The 18503-nt window shown below is 40.7% G+C and overlaps 1 protein-coding gene across 1 annotated transcript in view; it reads right to left on the bottom strand.

Moving 5' to 3' along the window:
* Positions 1-18503, bottom strand: part of LOC122539249 (cilia- and flagella-associated protein 337-like) — a 118904-nt gene that overhangs the window by 80241 nt on the left and 20160 nt on the right. The window contains exons 4-6 of the mRNA XM_087980089.1: positions 14560-14677; positions 14409-14478; positions 13308-13548 (exon numbers count right to left, since the gene is read on the bottom strand). Of these exons, the coding sequence (XP_087836215.1) occupies positions 13308-13548; positions 14409-14478; positions 14560-14677 (429 nt within the window). The remainder of the gene's footprint in view (positions 1-13307; positions 13549-14408; positions 14479-14559; positions 14678-18503) is intronic.

Genomic DNA, 18503 nt, shown 5'->3' with positions numbered 1-18503 from the left:
TGCTTCCATGACAGACACTCCAATTAACATGGTGCCAGAAGGAAAGCTTTACTGAATTTGTACCATGGAGATAAGTTAATTGATTAAGAGAAGCAAAGAAAGCAATAGCAAAAGACAAGTTTTGTACACAGAATGGACACAAATGGAATCCCATCAATAAGTTAAAGAGCCAATCCAAGCTACGAAGAAAGGTATGAAAATTGATTTTCTGTTTGCCACATATGGAATAGGCATCCATCACAAATTCAACCTCAGGGAATTTAAACACAAAGAACTAAGGTTTAGAGGCTTCAAATACATAACAATCAAAAGTTTTACCTAATTATCAGTATTCAACCAAATAAACCTCCAACTGTTTTTCATAACCTTTAGGCAGTCAGCTTGTAGTGACAGCCAGCTCCATGGACAGGACTATTCCTTCAATAGTTCAATTGATACCTGCACTAACAGATCCAATGCACCTCCAGCATCGACTTCACTCATTGCCAGATGATCTTTAGGTTTCAAATAAAGATCAAACCACATCCCCTTCCTTTTCTTAATTTAAATTTTGACCCTTTGTGATGTCATCACAACCGATCCATTATTTACCTCAATGTCACAACTACCTTCATGGTGCTGGTGATGAAAGGTGTATAATTTATATACATATATATCACTTTTGACATTGAATTTTAAAATACAGGGAGATGGTGGTTGTTACTTCTGTAAAGGGGTTTCTTTTAAAATATTCCAAAATAGTGGCTAAATCTAGAATTTTGTCAGAAAGCAGGTGTTGGCAATCGCCTATGGTATTAATGGAAAGCTGTTTATACTCTTGAATTTAATACAGGTAGGGAAATATTTAAGGCCATTAGCTTTGTTTTCAGTTCAGAAGAATCTAGGATTAAGGAAGTTTTTAATTCAGTACAGAAGACACCAGTACTGATGATAGAATACAGTTTGATTTATCTCCTAGAAAGAGTTTATTACAGTTCAGAGAAAAGTGACCTTTTCAAAAGGGATCAGTTTGTGAATTTCCAAACCTGGAGAGTTTAGTTAGAAATCTGCAAGTTATTAGAAATGACAAAGTTGAGACAAACCAAGTTTCAAGCTGCCCCCTCCAGTATATACTGAGAAATAAGAAAGGGATGATCACTTTATTGGGATTGTATTATAGACCTCCTAATGTTAGAAATGGAGAAAAGTGTTGTTTTTGCAGATATAGAAAAAGCTTACAGAAAAGGGGTACAGCAAGAGAACTATTAACTCTGCAGATATTTAGGGAAAAGTATCTCTATTTTTCAGTGCATAATTATGGATAATTAAGTACTAACTTTAATGTAGATTTATTAAAGAAAATAATTCCTTTTACCATAATGTTTAAAATAACAGTTTCAGCAAAAAGCTAAGATTACTGAAACATATAAGCGAAGCATGAAAAAGATACATTGTTAAGATGAATGTACAAGAGTGGAATGTACCTGTGGACAATGAAAGAAGTTACAAAGGGAACATCGAGATAAGAGTTTAGCCTTATGACAGCACGTGCAAGGGGGAAAATTGCCAACTGGGAAAGAAGGGGGAAATGGGTGTGGAGCATAGATGGGCAGAGGCGAAATAGTAAGAAAGATTGGGTAATGTAGGGATCAGAAGAGGTGACCTCACATAGCTCAAAAGTATAACTGTGTAATAGTTTGAATAATCATCACTTCAATTGCTTTCTGCAATTGGGGTCCTTTCTTGCAAGATTGTAGAATAAATTGTCTTGTTTCCAGCTTTGGTGGTCTCTAAATTTTATTGAATTTTGTTTCTAACAGATTTGGGTGATCGTCCTAGGATCCCAAGCTCCGGTCGCTCGGCAATTGCTGGGAAAATGGAGAAGGTGTACCTCGCTGATTTCGGCGGTCTTTAGTTTCCCTCTTTGCCGCAGTGGCTCGGGCGAGCGAGATCCGGACTGAGAGACCCTGGAAACAAGACGAGTTGAGACGCGGCGGGTTCGGTTGGGTAACTCTTGTGCACAGGACCCAGGTAAGAAAAAGGTCTTGAATAAGTATTATCCCGGCGACCGGGGTAGGCAACGGTATTTGCTGCCATCACCGCGGGGCAGGGCGCGCTGACACGCAGCGGGTTTGGTTGGGTAACTCTTATACACAAAACCCGATAAGATATATATATATCTCTGGGCGACCGGGGCAAGTAACGGTTGTTGCTGCCATTGCTGTGGGCTGGCTTACGGCGGAAGATATATCTGTATATCTCCGGGCGACCGAGGCAAGCAACAGTTGGACAGGGCGCGCTGACACACGGCGGCTTGGTCAGATCAACTCTTGTGTATATAAGACCCGGGTATGCGGGCAGCCGGGATAGGTAGTGATAGTTGTCTAGGGCATGCAACGGGGTGGTTGCTGCCAGGTATTGCCTGGGGACTGGGGACATTCAACAAGGTAACTCTTGTGCACAGACCAAGGAATGAAAATGGACCTTTAAGTATTGCCTTGGTGGTCGGGCATGTACGAGAAGTACGGGGAATTGGCAACACAGAAATTAAGGTATTTAATTGGCTAAAATAATCTGATGAGTGAGGTGTCTACCTGATTCGACCACCCAGCCTTAGACTGGTTGTTAAGAGGGGAAATCCCCCACGCGAAGGTCAGGACCCTGAAGTGGGTGTGGAAGAAGGTGACACCGGATCTCAGTAAGGTTAATTAAATTACATAAACAAACAGCTGAATATTAGTTGTTTAAGTGTCGAAGGAGACATGAGAGGGACGTCCGAGGACCACATCCCAACGGACAGTTCTTTAGGAAAAATGTTAAGAGATTGGAAGTACAATCCTTGGACGCGAGGAAATGACAAAAAACTGATAAAATGTCAATTGAAAACAGCCTTACAGTCAGGAGGAATCAGATTATGCTTCGTGTCAGAAGGGTTAGTAGCTGAAGGGCTACTGAGGGTACACTTCATAACTAATTTATAGCCAGGCATCCAGAAAAATATTCAAAACCTAGAGGAGTCGTTGCGGGAAGCTCAAAGTGTCTGTGTGTGTGTGTGTGTGTGAGAGAGAGAGAGAGAGAGAAAAGAGCTGTAGAACGTTTAACCCTTTGTGATTCAGTCTGAATGCACATTTGCTTGTTGGTGATTGAATGTTCCCTGGAACTTGAAATCTGGGACTGTTTTGAATCTGATTTCTATTATGGAAATTTTAATATGATTTATTTTAATGTTAAGGATTTTGCAAGATTATGAAATAAAATGTTAACTCTTGTTCTTTTTACAGGTCATGACTACCTTACTATTAGTTTCTAACTAATCTCTTTTGTCCTTACATAAAAGCGATTTGTGGAGGACAGTTGAAGTCTCAGTTCAACATTAGATTGTAATAAATCAAAAAAAAGAAAATCCTATGGTTAAAATCGGTGACCTTGGATTCGGCCATTATTCATGCATTAGAAGGTTTTTTTTAAACGACCTATAGCATTATAATTGAGCAATGACTGGTCAGGGCTACTTAAGAAAACTAATTTTGGATCAAGGGACTAAAACCAGGTAATTATAGTGGATTTCAAAGTTGGGAACTGTATGCACTGAATAAATGAATTTGTAATACATACATACACACAAGTAAGATTCCTAAATGTATATTTAGGAACAGGCTTTAAAGTTAGACAAGCATAAATTGATAAATTATATTTGAGATTACAGGGAGCAAGAAATATTGCAATATTTCTTTAAAAATCAAGGTCTAAGCAAAACATTGGGTAATAAAGAAAAGGACAAAACTCAAAAGAGAAGGAAACCGGAATGGTGGCGGGCAGCATGTTGAAAATAAAGGGAGGAGATGTTAAGGCACCTGGTAGACAGGAACAAGGATCAATGTGGAAATCCCCACAAGTGGGATGTTATTACTGTGGAAAGACAGGTCACTTTAAGAGAGAGTGTCATGATCCGAAAAAGGAATTAAAGGCAGTGCCGTTTATGAACCTTGATGAAAAATAGGGGTGTCAGGAGTTCCTGCCCCCAGGGACCCACCAGGAACTCTTGATAAATTTAAAGGTGGGGCCTTACAAAGAGGACGTAGTTTTCCTAGTCGATATGACTAGGAAACGGGGGCAGCAAGGTCATCCTTAAAGTTTAAGCCAAAGGGAGTGGGAACGAAAAAGTTAATTGGATTATGGTGACAGTTTTGTGATGAGAGGCATGAAGAGTCAGTTTTGCGCTCATGACGAGATATTGTCACCAAATTGGGGATTAAATTAACTGCAAATGGTGCTATGGAATCTGTTGAGGTTCTTTAAAATGAATGTGCTCGAAAAAAAAACAATTACAGAAACAGGGTGAGAAGTCGCAAGTGACTGGTAAACAAACAGAACTGCGCGATTACAGTTTTTAAAATGTTTTAGTCACTTGTTGTGTTTGCACCCTGAATTATATAATATATATAATTAATAATTAATATTTATAATAAATCAATTGTATTAGCCTGAATCAATATTAATTGGCAGGATTCCTTCACACATTCTCAGTGACCTGTCATATTGATTTATGGTTAATTTAAAATATGAACTGCATTAATTCATTGTTAATTAAAGAATGGAAAGATACATTACTGACCAGAGTGTGTGCAGGCAATGGCAGCAACAGTCTATTGGTAGAGGAGAGTCGGAAACTTACTTTTGGGGGAGCCTTAATAGTCAGCATCCCACATCGGGTACGGACTATACTAAATCAGAAAGCAGGACAATGGCTCACAGACTCTTGGATCTTGAAATATGAGACAATCTTAATAGAACAGGATGACCTTGTGTTAGTCACAGAAGTTGCTTGAATCCAGCTGCATTTCTGTGGCGGAGAGAGGGGGGTGGCCCTTGGCAATCCAGAACATGACTGCCTTGATATTGCTGAATATCAGACTAAAGTGCGAATGAACTTAAGAGATGTACTGTTGCATGCGGGTGTTCGGTTGTCTATCGGCGAGTCCTCCCGGATGATTGAGGGTAAAAGGCAGAATGGATATGCTGTAGTAGACGGGATAGAGGGAAGCATTATCTAGGCTGAAAGACTGCCTAACGGCTGGTCAGCCTAAACTTGTGAACTCTATGCCCGAGAAAAAGCTCTCAGAACCTTAGAAAACAAAAAAGGAACAATATGTACAGACTCCAAATATGCGTTTGGAGTCATATAAACGGACATCAGAAGGGGAATGAACCGGAAGTAAGGGGAAATAGACTGGTCGATGAGGTAGTTAAAGAAGTGACCCTGAATCCACAAGGAGCAGTGATATACTCCCTAATACCTACAATTTTAGATCTTCAGGGTGCCCCGTTGTTTATTGCAAAGGGGGAAAAGGGACTAAAAGATTTAGGAGCTGCAAAGACAGCAGATGGAGCAGCCTTATAGTAGTTAGTACTCCCCCATCAAGTCAGAACTGTGTTAAACCAAAAGGCAGGGAGATGGTTGACGAGGCCATCCTGATGGAAGAAGATGACCTGGTGTTAGCAACAGACACCTGTCTAAACCCAGCTACCTTCTTATGGAAGGGAGACCCTCTAGACAAATGAGAATTAGAACATGACTGTTTAGATATCATAGAGTATCAAACCAAAATTAGACAGGACCTGAGAGATCTACCTTTACATGACAGGGATAGATTGTTTATAGATGGATCGTCGAGAGTAGTGGAAGGAAAAAGACACAATGGATATGCAGTAGTGGACGGTAACAAAAACCAAACAGTGGTGGCAGACCGGCTGCCAAACATATGGTCAGCCCAGACCTGTGAATTGTACCCATTAAATCAAGCTTTAAAACACTTAGAGAATCGGGATGGGACAATTTACACTGATTCTAAGTATGTATAAAATAATAAGGGAAGGGCTCAAAGATGGAAGGAACCCAGGAGTGAGACTCTTCCAAAGTATACATATGAATTACACTGAACTACCCCCAGTGGGAAAACAGAAGTACCTGTTGGTCTTAGTAGACCACTTAACCGGGTGTGTGGAAGATTTCCCAATGTCATTAGCCACCTCAAAAGGAGTGGTGAAAACCCTCCTTGAACATATCATCCCATGATATGGAATAGTGAAAAGTATAGATTCATTTTACTTCCAAGATCTTACAAGAAGTAATGGCAAGAATTCCACACCCCTTTGGCACCCACCCTCCTCTGGGAGGGTGGAACGAATGAATCAAATCTTAAAGAAGCAATTATCTAAGCTAGTCCTAGAGACTCGATTACCATGGACAAAATGTTTACCTATCGCATTGCTACGCATTAGGACTGTTCCTAGACGTGATATAGGCCTCTCTCCTTATAAGGTGATGTTTTGGATTACATTTTTTGGGTGGAAGAGGGGAATTACCAACTGTAGAGTTCAATTATAAGTTTTTAAAAGAACTATATTGTGGCGCTCGGCTCTTCCTTGTCTATCCTTAGGAAGAAGGGTCTGTTGACCCAGATACCTCCACTTAAGTTCGACAACCGGATGATTGGGTCCTGATCAAGACCTGGAAAGATACCAAACTCCACTGAGCTGGGAGGGACCATTCCTAACCCTCCTGACTACTGAGACAGCTATCCGGACTGCTGAGAAAGGGTGGAGTCATCACACTTGCGTCAAAGGTCCTGTGAACGCCCATTGGTGGAGTGGCACGCTCATCCTACAGACAACCCTCTGAAAGTTAAGCTGAGAAAGAGGGAATGAACTAAGACTCTTTTAATGTTTGATGATATATATATTGTATTGATTGTAAGGGTTGCGTGGACTCACCTCTCCCTGGCGCCGAAAAGATTAAGATAGGGTGATAGGCAGGGTTCAGAGATGGGTGGTACTGGTATAGTATTATCACGTTAGTAGTACTAACTGTTCAAGGAAGCGGGAAAAATCACTTCACTACACTATGCCAAAATTATGCCAAACAAGAGGGACTTGCCGACTGTTGGGTCTGTGCAGAGGTCCCACACTATGGCGAATCTGGGATCCCCCCCTCAGTAAAACCGCTCACCAAAAGAGAAATGTACGATGTACAACAATTTGACTCGGGCTTAAATAATACAAAGTGGGAATCTGAAAGGAGCAAATATAACTTTGCGGGATGGTTCCCAAGGCCAGCCCTGAAAACCCAGGGTGTTATCGATAGCCTTAGAATTTCCCCACCAAAAGGAGCAGTAAATACCACCTGTTTCTGTAATCGGAATGACACTGCACCCTTCCAATTAGGAAAATCATCTTGCGTTCATACCAACCAAGCCTCTGCCACGAACACTCCCCAAGTATTGAACGGGAAATATTGGGTATGTGGTCTGAAGGCCTATCCATTTATTCCCGGGGAAAAATACATTCGTGTGACTGAATGTGTAGAAATAAATGCATGTAATGAAATTGATGAGGCATTGCCTTAAAACAAGAAAGGCTAGAGTGGTTGTTGTTACCTTGCTTATATAGTCCCTCACCTCCGAATAGAAAAACATGAGCCCAACCTAAGAAAGGAAGGGGGGGGAATAAGACATAAGACCCGAGAGGTCCCCGAAGGAGACCGTCTGCTGTGGACACTGCTCCCAAACTACAGCACTACAAGGGCAGGGTGGAAATACAGAAACTGGCGGCTGCCCTGAGAAAATTTAATTAATGATACCACCGGCGCAATGGGAGAAACTCAATCCCAGATATCAGCCATAACCACCGAAATGATAGCAACAAGACTAACAGCTTTACTGAATCGAATGGCTTTAGACTATCTCTTGGCCGAAAAAAGGGGAACTTGTGCACTGATTGGTAAGGGATGCTGCACCTTCATCCCAGACACCTCTTCCATAGTGGAAGATAAGGCAGAAATAGTACAATATAAGAGAAATTGCGGATGAACTCCGAAAAGATGAAAGATGGGGATGGGTGACTGGAGACTGACCGGTTGGGGAAGATGATTAGCTAATTTAGGCATACATGTATTACTAATAATTGTAGGTTTACTGATAGGATTCAATGTGTTAAAATAGATAAACACTCAGCTGGTAATGTCTTTGGGAGGACAACAATACAAGCGCAAGAAAGAGAGAGTAGCGGATTACTCCTGGAGTTTGAAAAAGACAGACTTAGAAGGACAGAAATTGCAAGATTGTGAACCTCTGCAGCATAGAGTGAAAAGAGGGCAGAAAATAAAATTGCAAAAACAACAAATGGTAAAAGAAAAGAAATGGGGAAAAGTGTTGTTTTTGCAAATATAGAAAAAGCATACAGAAAAGGGGTACAAGAGAACTATTAACTCTGCAGGTATTTAGGGAAAAGTATCTCTACTTTTCACTGCATAATTATGGATAATTAAGAACTAACTTTAATGTAGATTTATTAAAGAAAATAATTCCTTTTACCATAATGTTTAAAATAACAGTTTCAGCAAAAAGCTAAGATTACTGAAACATATAAGCGAAGCATGAAAAAGATACGTTGTTAAGATGAATGTACAAGAACGGAATGTACCTGTGGACAATGAAAGAAGTTACAAAGGGAACATCGAGATGCTGCCTTATGACAGCACGTGAAAAGGGGGAAAATTGCCAACTTGGAAAGAAGGGGGCAATGGGTGTGGAGCATAGATGGGCAGAGGCAAAAAAGTAAAAAAGATTGGGTAATGTAGGGATCAGAAGAGGTGACCTCACGTAGCTCAAAAGTATAACTGTGTAATAGTTTGAATAATCATCACTTCAATTGCTTTCTGCAATTGGAGTCCTTTCTTGTAAGATTGTAGAATAAATTGTCTTGTTTCCAGCTTTGGTGGTCTCGTCTAAGTTTTATTGAATTTTGTTTCTAACACTAATAATCAAAGGGAAATTGAGAAACAAATTTGTAAGGAGATCTCAGTTATCTGTAAGAATAATAGGGTGGTTATGGTCAGGGATTTTAACTTTCCAAACATAGAGATGGAAAGGAATTTTGTTAAGTGTGTACAAGACAATTTTCTGATTCAGTATATGGATGTACCTACTAGAGAAGGTGCAAAACTTGACCTACTCTTGGGAAATAAGGAATGGCAGGTGACTGAGTGTCAGTGGGGGAGCACTTTGGGGCCAGCGACCACAATTCTATTAGTTTTAAAATAGTGATGGAAAAGGATAGACCAGATCTAAAAGTTGAAGTTCTAAACTGGAGGAAGGCCAATTTTGACAGTATTAAGCAAGAACTTTCAAAAGCTGTTTGGGCACAGATGTTCGCAGGTAAAGGGATGGCTGGAAAATGGGAAGCCTTCAGAAATGAGATAACAAGAATCCAGAGAAAGTATATTCCTATTAGGGTGAAAGGAAAGGCTGGTAGGTGTAGGGAATGCTGGATGACTAAAGAAATTGAGGGTTTGGTTAAGAAAAGAAGGAAGTATATGTCCGGTATAGACAGGATAGATAGAGTGAATCCTTTGAAGAGTATAAAGGCAGTAGGAGTATACTTAAGAAAGGAATCAGGAGGGCAAAAAGGGGACATGAGATAGCTTTGGCAAATAGAGTTAAGGAGAATCCAAAGGGTTTTTACAAATACATTAAGGACAAAAGGGTAACTAGGGAGAGAATAGGGTGCCTCAAAGATCAGCAAGGTGGCCTTTGTGTGGAGCCGCAGGAGATGGGGCAAATACTAAATGAGTATTTTACATCAGTATTTACTGTGGGAAAGGATATGGAAGATATAGAATGTAGGGAAATAGATGGTGGCATTTTGAAAAATATCCATATTACAGAGGAGGAAGTACTGGATGTCTTGAAATGCATAAAAGTGGATAAAACCCCAGGACCTGATCAGGTGCACCCTAGAACCCTGTAGGAAGCTAGAGAAGTGATTGCTGGGCCTCTTGCTGAGATATTTGTATCATCAATAGTCACGGTGAGGTGCTGGAAGACTGTAGGTTGGCAAACGAGGTGCCACTGTTTAAGAAGTTTGCAGATGACACCAAAATTGGAGGTGTAGTGGACAGCAAAGAAAGTTACCTCAGATTACAACAGGATTTTGATCAGATGGGCCAATGGGCTGAGAAGTGGCAGATGGAGTTTAATTTAGATAAATGTGAAGTTCTGCTTTTTGGGAAAGCAAATCTTAGTAGGACTTATACACTTAATAGTAAGGTCCTAGGGAGAGTTGCTGAACAAAGAGACTTTGGAGTGCAGGTTCATAGTTCCTTGAAAGTGGAGTCGCAGGTAGATAGGATAGTGAAGAAGGTGTTTGGTATGCTTTCCTTTATTGGTCAGAGTATTGAGTCCAGGAGTTGGGAGGTCATGTTGTGGCTGCACAGGACATTGGTTAGGCCACTGTTGGAATATTGTGTGCAATTCTGGTCTCCTTCCTATCGGAAAGATGTTGTGAAACTTGAAAGGGTTCAGAAAAGATTTACAAGGGTTGGAGGATTTGAGCTATAGCGAGAGGTTGAACAGGCTGGGGCTGTTGTCCCTGGAGCGTCAGAGGCTGAGGGGTGACCTTATAGAGGTTTACAAAAATCATGAGGTGCATGGATAGGATAAATAGGCAAAGTCTTTTCCCTGGGGTCGGGGAGTCCAGAACTAGAGGGCACAGATTTAGAAGGAGAGGGGAAAGATATAAAAGAGACCTAAGGGGCAACTTTTTCACACAGAGGGTGGTACATGTATAGAATGAGCTGCCAGAGGATGTGGTGGAGGCTGGTACAATTGCAACATTTAAGAGGCATTTGGATGGGTAAACGAATAGGAAGGGTTTGGAGGGTTATGGGCCGGGTGCTGGCAGGTGGGACTAGATTGGGTTGGGATATCTGGTCGGCATGGGCGGGTTGGACCGAAGGGTCTGTTTCCATGCTGTACATTTCTATGACTATGACACAGCAGTGTCTAAGACATAGGAGCAAAAGTATGTCATCGAGCCCATCGAGTCTGCTCCGCCATTCAACAAGATTGTGGCTAACCTGATAATCCTCAATTTTCTGCCTTTGATTCCTATACATGTTAATAATCTGTATATTGCAACTGTGAATATACTTAATGGCCCAGCCTCAACAGCCCTCTATGGTAAAGAATTTCATAGACTTACAATCTTCTGAGAAAAGAAATTCTTCCTCATCTCGTCTTAAATGTGTAAGCCCTTATTCTCACATGCACTATACCTTCACATGCATGAAGCAGCAAAGCCAGACGTTAATGTGGACTCACACTGTGCCAATGCACCCCCAACCAAACTGTCCAGATAAGTTTTTTTTTTAATTTAACTAAAATTTATGCTTGGAAAATCATAAACACTTCTGGTTTTCAAATACCTGGCTGTTTTCAGGTAGCCAGATTTCAGGTAATTTACCTGCAGAAGAAATTTGAAATCCCAGTTATTTACGAAGAGAATGAACCCACAAGATTCCATGGTTTAAGAACAGAAAATAATTTACTATACAAGTCAAACAAAGTCAACACCCTAATATCTGGAAATCTGTACAAGTTAAACATGAATTAACAAGAAAATTGCAGTCAATTATAAACAATCAATTAAGCATTAAATGGCATATACAATTGATACTGATTTTATTAAGTGACTTGTAAGTCCATTACTTATAGGTCATCTCCTTTTACAATGTGGCCTGATCCACAGCTGAGAGTTACATATGACCAATCCAAGTTCCACACATATGGTCTTCACCAAAAACTAACAGATGTCTAGAAAATCTCCTCAACTTGATCTAGATGACATTGAAACACTGGTGTAATTTTCAAGTAATAACAGCAACTGCAGCAATCTATTTAATTCTAAACCTGGCCTCTGTCTTCTTCAGCTTTCTTATACTGCGCCACTGGACTCCGCAACTGTTACTACTGATTTTGGAGGCTATGTGTCCCTTTATACAGCTCTAACCAGTTTCACTTTTCCTAAGAGGATGGATTTCCAATCTCAGTTTCCGTATACAATATGCCTCAAAAAACATGAGCTTTGATCCATAGATTTCATCATCATCAGAGACGGGCTGGCTACAGATTGCAGTTTCTAGATTCAGAACTACTAAAAGTAGTTTAATAAGGTAGTCTCCTCCATCAACTGTCAACTGCTTTTCACCTGCTGTGCTGCAGTTAATGGGATAGCACTGCACAGCAGGGCAAAGACAGGCAAAAACACAAGTTGGACAGGGCCAAGGATGATTATTTGACTTTTGCTTGAAATTTGTCATTACTTCATTTATAAATTTGGTTGGGAAGGGTTATTTTGTGCTAGTTTTCAGTAAAGTTTTTTTTGGTTCAATGAGTGTTTTGATGGTCAATGACAGAGGGAAGCTAAGTGGTGTGAATGTGGTGGATGAAGGACGAATCAGGGATGCACTTGTCAGCTTTGCACTCAGATGATTTCTTCACTAACTGTATTAGCAGAAAGGAGTTGGCTAAGTTTACTATTCTTCCTTGTGTTCCTCAGGTGCACAGTTTGCAGCTACAGCTGAGCTTGGACAACATGAAAAACATGATCACAAACTTTGACAACTGCCCCATCTTGCACTGAAATGCTCCTCTACAACAGTCAGAACAATACTGTGTTTATTTTGAGATCTAAGGGCACTTGCAGTGCTAATGCACCCTATTTCTAACTCAAAGATTATAACCAGTTTAAAAACAGACTTTTTCTTTTAATCATTCATGAGATGTGGTCATCACTAGGTAGAATGTATTTATTTCTGAAACCTAATTTCCCTAGAGAAGGTAATGGTGAGCTTCGTGAACCTGCTGTTCTTGGTGTGTAGGAAAACCATGGAAATCTGAAATACCATATTGTTCATTTCATGGGATATATGCAATATCCCTCTGTACCAACACATCTGAAAGTCCATGGAAATGTTATCCAAACTGAGCAGTTAATTTGAACATTGAAACATTCATCCATCTTGATAGCTTTGTCTCTTCTTGTAATACTTAATGCTTTGAATTCTATAGGGATTGTTCAAATCTCTTAACATAACTTCACTGGGAGATGCAAACTCCAAAAGAAATGCAGAGTACAATTGCAGAATTTTAGAACCCATCTATTTAGATTATCAAATATATATATACATATATAATCAATAGCATAAACAACCTATAATACAACCTACAATGTATATTTGGAGGGACAATGTCTAGAAAGTAAACAATGGTAATTTTCATTCTTGCAATTGCTGTGCAATATGCTTATTGTTTGATTTTTTAATTCTTGGGAGATTGTGTAATTCAGTGACTGAACCTATTGAAGAATGCCGGTAGTTTGAACTTGAATGTAATGTGTAGAAATTATTATTAATTCATACAGGAACATGGAGCCTAACAGTCACTGACATAATGCTTTCAAGGCTTTAGATTTTACATATATTTCCTTACCCTGTGAAGTTTGGATTCCACATTCGAATTATTCTGTCTAATCCTCCTGTGACAAGCACATTCTTTTCTTTGCAGAAGTCAAAGGTTTTTGCTCCTTTGGAGATTAAAAATACTGCTTCATCACAACTCTGTCTTCTCTGCAGAACAGTCACTCCTGTCTGGGGGTGCCTGTCCTTATTATAGACTTCATCTTGAATTTCTTTCATCCTCTGCTGAATGGACTTTGTACCTATGACACAACCTATAATGCATATTTATAAGTACAATGTCAAGAAAGGATCTAGACAATGTAAATTTTCATTTTCGCAACTGCTGTGCAATATTCTTAGTTTTATTTTAGTTGTAAGGACATTGATGAGTTGGAAGGATACATTTATTACCCATTTTTGAGATGGTTGTGACAGACCTTAAATTGCTGATGTTCTCCAATTAATGGTTTTAGAAATGGAATTTTAAGCTATTGATCTGGCAATATATCATCCTTGCAAAACTTCACTTCAATAACTTTTGATGTACATGTGCTAACAGCATATGAAAGCACAACTCAATGTTTTAACAGAATCAAGTTCAAATGTTCAAATTGCAACATAAATACATATTTTTCAGTAGCTTGGCCAATCCAGTTTTCTAACAGTTCACCTACAATTAATATCTTGTTTCAGCATTATTAAAATAGCATAATAACATGAATATTTGGCAACTTGATGTACGATGCTTCCATCATTTGTAAATACAAAATTATTAAAACTTCAATTTTCACACATACTTCAGAAAATCAGGAATAGTGATGAAGCAAACTCTTGTGTGAAGCAGTCAGTACTCAACATTTGGGTCTTACAACTGGTTCCTACCATTTGCTCCCTCATGCCTGGATGTTACCCAGGTCCTACTGTGGCTAGTATGGTTTTTTCACTATTTTAGAAGTTATGAATGAAGCTGAATACAGTGGAAGAGTTAACCAACAGCTCCACTCCTGACTTCATGTCAGAAACATTGGTGAAGCAGTTGAAAATGATTTGACTCTGATACTGCCCTGAGGAGCTCAAGGGAGTTATGAATGTTTCTGACATGCTAACACATTAATTCATCTGCACATCCTACCTATGACTAGAGCAGTCGTTTCCTCATTGCAACTTGATATAACTTTATTGATAGAGTGGATGTATTTAATCTGTGAAAAGAAAAAACTAGATTTAATTTTCAATTAATCGGTCAGAATTCTTGACAGCTCATTTACCCTGCAACACATTACCTCTGACACCCAATCGTTATGAGCCTTCCAGCGTACGTAGGAGATTGCTCCATGACTTGCAAGTTTCTCAATGGTAATGCTTGGAATTCCATCCACTAATGGACCCTTTGTCCAGTTCCTGCAAATTAAAGTAGTCTCAGAAATAAGAAATATTGATTTGCTGAAGCAGTAAAAAAATTTTTTTCAGAAATATACGCACAAGTTAAGATGGATGTCTTTTCATATCTGCATTCACTGCTCAAAAGCAAAACAATGGGGAGCAATTTGACTAGTTTAATCTAACTTATTTTTACAACTTGTGTATTATCTTCTGACTATATAGTTTGATAGATTGTGATCTAGTGGCCAAAGCCCTAAAGGACTTTGTAAAAACATTGAGTTTCTGTGATTATTTTTAACTGTATACATATATTAAATGTGACAAACAAGTTGTGGGAAATATTGCAGAGACAGTTTATGCCTGAAGAGTTATTGACAAAGTGCATAGATGTACAGGGCAGAATCTTATGAAGTATCAGCAGTGTGGGCAATAGTGAGATTTGTGGCAGAACTGGACAACAGGTCCGGCAAGACCCATCTCAATGTTGGGAGCAGCTCACTGACTCTTTTATGTATTTCAAAGTGCACCCACAACAAGCATTGAAAGACTGCCACAAGGACATTTTGACGCATGAACAGGCACCCAGCTCATAGCCTTGACTAGGCTGCATCTCAGGGCTACCAAGGTGCTTTCCTAGTGCTATTTAGTCAGTGTATGCCTGCATACTCACCTTGTTTGGCCATGCCAATTAATGTGTCACTCAACCAGCAGCTTGACTTGCCAGTCAGCAATCCTCAGTCATGGGATCGGGGTGGATATCTTGCTGCACAGTGGTGCTCTACATCAGTCTCTACAGCTGCTCCATGTGCCAGCAGCTTATATACTGCATGTGCAGCACAGCAAGTAGCCACAATTCAATGCCTTAGGACAATAGTTCTCACTGAAATAACTGGAGACAACTATCACTCAGGGGGTCCTGGCACAATAAGTTAAGGGCAGCCTCTGATACCACCCCAGGGACTGGCCATAGTCAGGCATCTGGTCAGGGTGTTCTCAATCAGGGGCTTAAGGTCTCAGAAGTCTGGGGAGTATATAACAGTGGCTCCATAAAAGCTGGTCCACAATGGGAGGGTTAATGTAGTTAGGTCCCTCATGGGTGTGGGCCATGGTCTGTCTTCTGAGACCATCCAGTGCCACTAATGGGAAAGGACAGTTGGGAATGCTGAGGGGACAAGGGACCTGCTAGAAGGAGAATTAACAGGCTATTCTTCAGGATTTCAGCCTGGGGAAAGATGGGGTGACAGTTGCAAAGCAAGCAAAAGAATTTAAAATGGGAGTGGGGGGAAAGGGTGGGGAGTGTAGCATAGTAAAGCATGGATGGGAAGGGGGTTGTTATCCATGATCAGGAGCACCAGACTTTAAGGGGGGACAGTGCGTGACCACATTTTGCTTTGCCACCTTATATGACTTGAGAGGGTTAGGGGGAGATGAGAAAGTGAGGCTGAAGTAGTCAGCTTTAGTAGGGACCTGAGGAGATGCAAATCATATAGGCTGCACTTGAAGGGCTGCCAGAAAGATGATCTGGATGTTTGGGGGTTTCATTGGCATGTGGAGGTAGAGAATGGAAGCCTCTGGTTGAATTGCATTCACAGTAGCCTTCTATTAAGCTGGAAATTGAAAGTCTGTGATTGCAAAAAAATGGCTGTAACCACATTTGGAGTGGTAGCATAAGTGTAATGATCTGTAAAGGACAAGATACAGGACCCACTGATATGAGACCTTTTAAAGAAAAACATTTCACATTGACCCATGCACCCTGCAGGACAATGACCTGCAGCATCCCTATCCCTGCTTGTCCTAATGCAATTACACCCTGTTTTCCCTGCACTTCCCTGTCTCAGACGTTGTAGACTAGCTCATTCACATCAAGACATTTGAACACAGAAGCTAGGAAAAGATTAAGGATGTTGTAGGATATGGGGTCATGGTGTCACAGCAGTACCTACTGTTTTTTATATGCATTGTTAACCTTGTTTTCACATGCTCTCAAAGTCTCTCAAAAACCAGCATCAATCCATGATTCTTCTTGGGTGGTCATGAGGATAGGCATTATGATGGCACAAATACATTTTGGTCTACACAGATGTAAGGTTGAAACAGTGAAATTTCTAGAAACATAACAAATACTGTACAATGCATTGTTACCAGTGCCACCAAGGTCCCTCAAATAAGCTTTCTTCTTTCTCTGCCTTCCACTATGTCTTGGTGTAGTCCTTAATTCCACAGTTGGAGGGAGCCTGCTCAGCATGAAGCTTATTAGCCCTAGAGTTTGATTGAGCAACTCTGAGGGATGTTTGTGTACGGATGGTCCATACGTGCTTCGTGCCAGAGACTAGTGAACCCTACACAGCCGCAAATTCCAAGTGTCAGATGATTGTAGATAGTGTAGAAATGGAGGCCTGACCATATCTGGAGTGAGGAAAATTGATTTTTTGGGCAAAAGCCCTTCATCAGGAATCCTGATGAAGGGCTTTTGCCCGAAACGTCAATTTTCCTGCTCCTCGGATGCTGCCCAACCTGCTGTGCTTTTCCAACACCACTCTAATCTTGACTCTAATCTCCAGTATCGGCAGTACCCACTTCTGCATATCTGGAGTGTTCTGAAGGATCAAGGTGTGCTTCCTCCTCTGACTGGGTGTCTTCTGGCAACACTTTCTCTCCTTGTAAAGATGGGGTGCCTAGAGTGCAGGCCAGTTCCCCAACCCCCTTGCCACCATGCCCTAGTTCCTGAGGAGCAATGGCTGAGATGATGGAGTACAAGGTGGACCTCAGCGATCTTAATTTGTTTCCTGGCACTCAATAACACACTCATTCTGAGCTTACTTGGATGCTTACAGCATCTCTGCCTTGGCCTTCTCCTTTTAGCTCATTGCCAAGTCATTCAGAACTTACAGACTAACAGCGATTCTGTCTTACGTGCTGCTTAGTGTAGACAGAAATCCAGTCAGCCTGTCACATTTGCCAGCACTGAATGATTAAGGGGGCAAACATTGGTTCACAGCACTGTGCACGTCAGTGACACTTTACAGCATATTTCACAAAGCATAAGTCTCAACCAAAATACTTCAACCATATCTGAAAGTCTATGGAGAACAGCTCTTAGTCCAACCAATGGGGATTAAGGTCAGTTAAGAGATGTCAAATTATCCAGTCAAAGCCACTTTCCAATCTCAGCCCAGGGGTATCAAAATGATCAGTCAGCCACATGGTGCCATCAATATCTTGGGATCCATATCGTTATTTTCCTGGTTTTAGCCACTGTCAGTCCTTCAGGTCAAATCCAACCAAACCAAGATTACCTGAAATTTAGACAGGAAGCTGCATACAAATCAGTCAGGGGCTAGACCATCCTCAGTCGAGACTATCCTTCAAGTTGAGCTGGGATGTGGACCCGGGTCAGTCCTAAAGTTTCTGAGCAGTAAACATGAAGGGGACCTATTGGAGAACAGCGCTGTTTGGGGAAATTAGGTAAGACGAGTGTGGAGTTTGGAGCTATTTTGCTGGAATGCAGAGGGGACAATCAATCAATCAATCAATCTAGATGTAAGAATAGGAGTCACTATAGCATGGGGATGGGCATGGACTACTTCAGAAGGGAAGGGCCATCAACAATCACTAGTGCATTAGTTTTGATGGGAGTGCACAGTGGACCACTATATTAGGTATGGCTATGCAGTGGTCCTAGGACCCAATGCGTAATAATGGAGAAATGAATAATTAAATAAAATGGTTGGATAGGAAAGTAGGGAGCTCAAAGCTAACACGGTTGACAGTGCAGAAAGGAAGAGGGATGTTAGTGGGGCTTATGGATGGGGGGACCCAGAATAATATGCTGAGTCTGCAA

This window comes from Chiloscyllium plagiosum, unplaced genomic scaffold (genome assembly GCF_037043375.1).
Source record: "Chiloscyllium plagiosum isolate Xiang-an unplaced genomic scaffold, Cpla_swu_hap1 HiC_scaffold_36, whole genome shotgun sequence".
Lineage (NCBI taxonomy): Eukaryota > Metazoa > Chordata > Chondrichthyes > Orectolobiformes > Hemiscylliidae > Chiloscyllium > Chiloscyllium plagiosum.
This window is presented reverse-complemented; position numbering and strand designations above follow the sequence as displayed.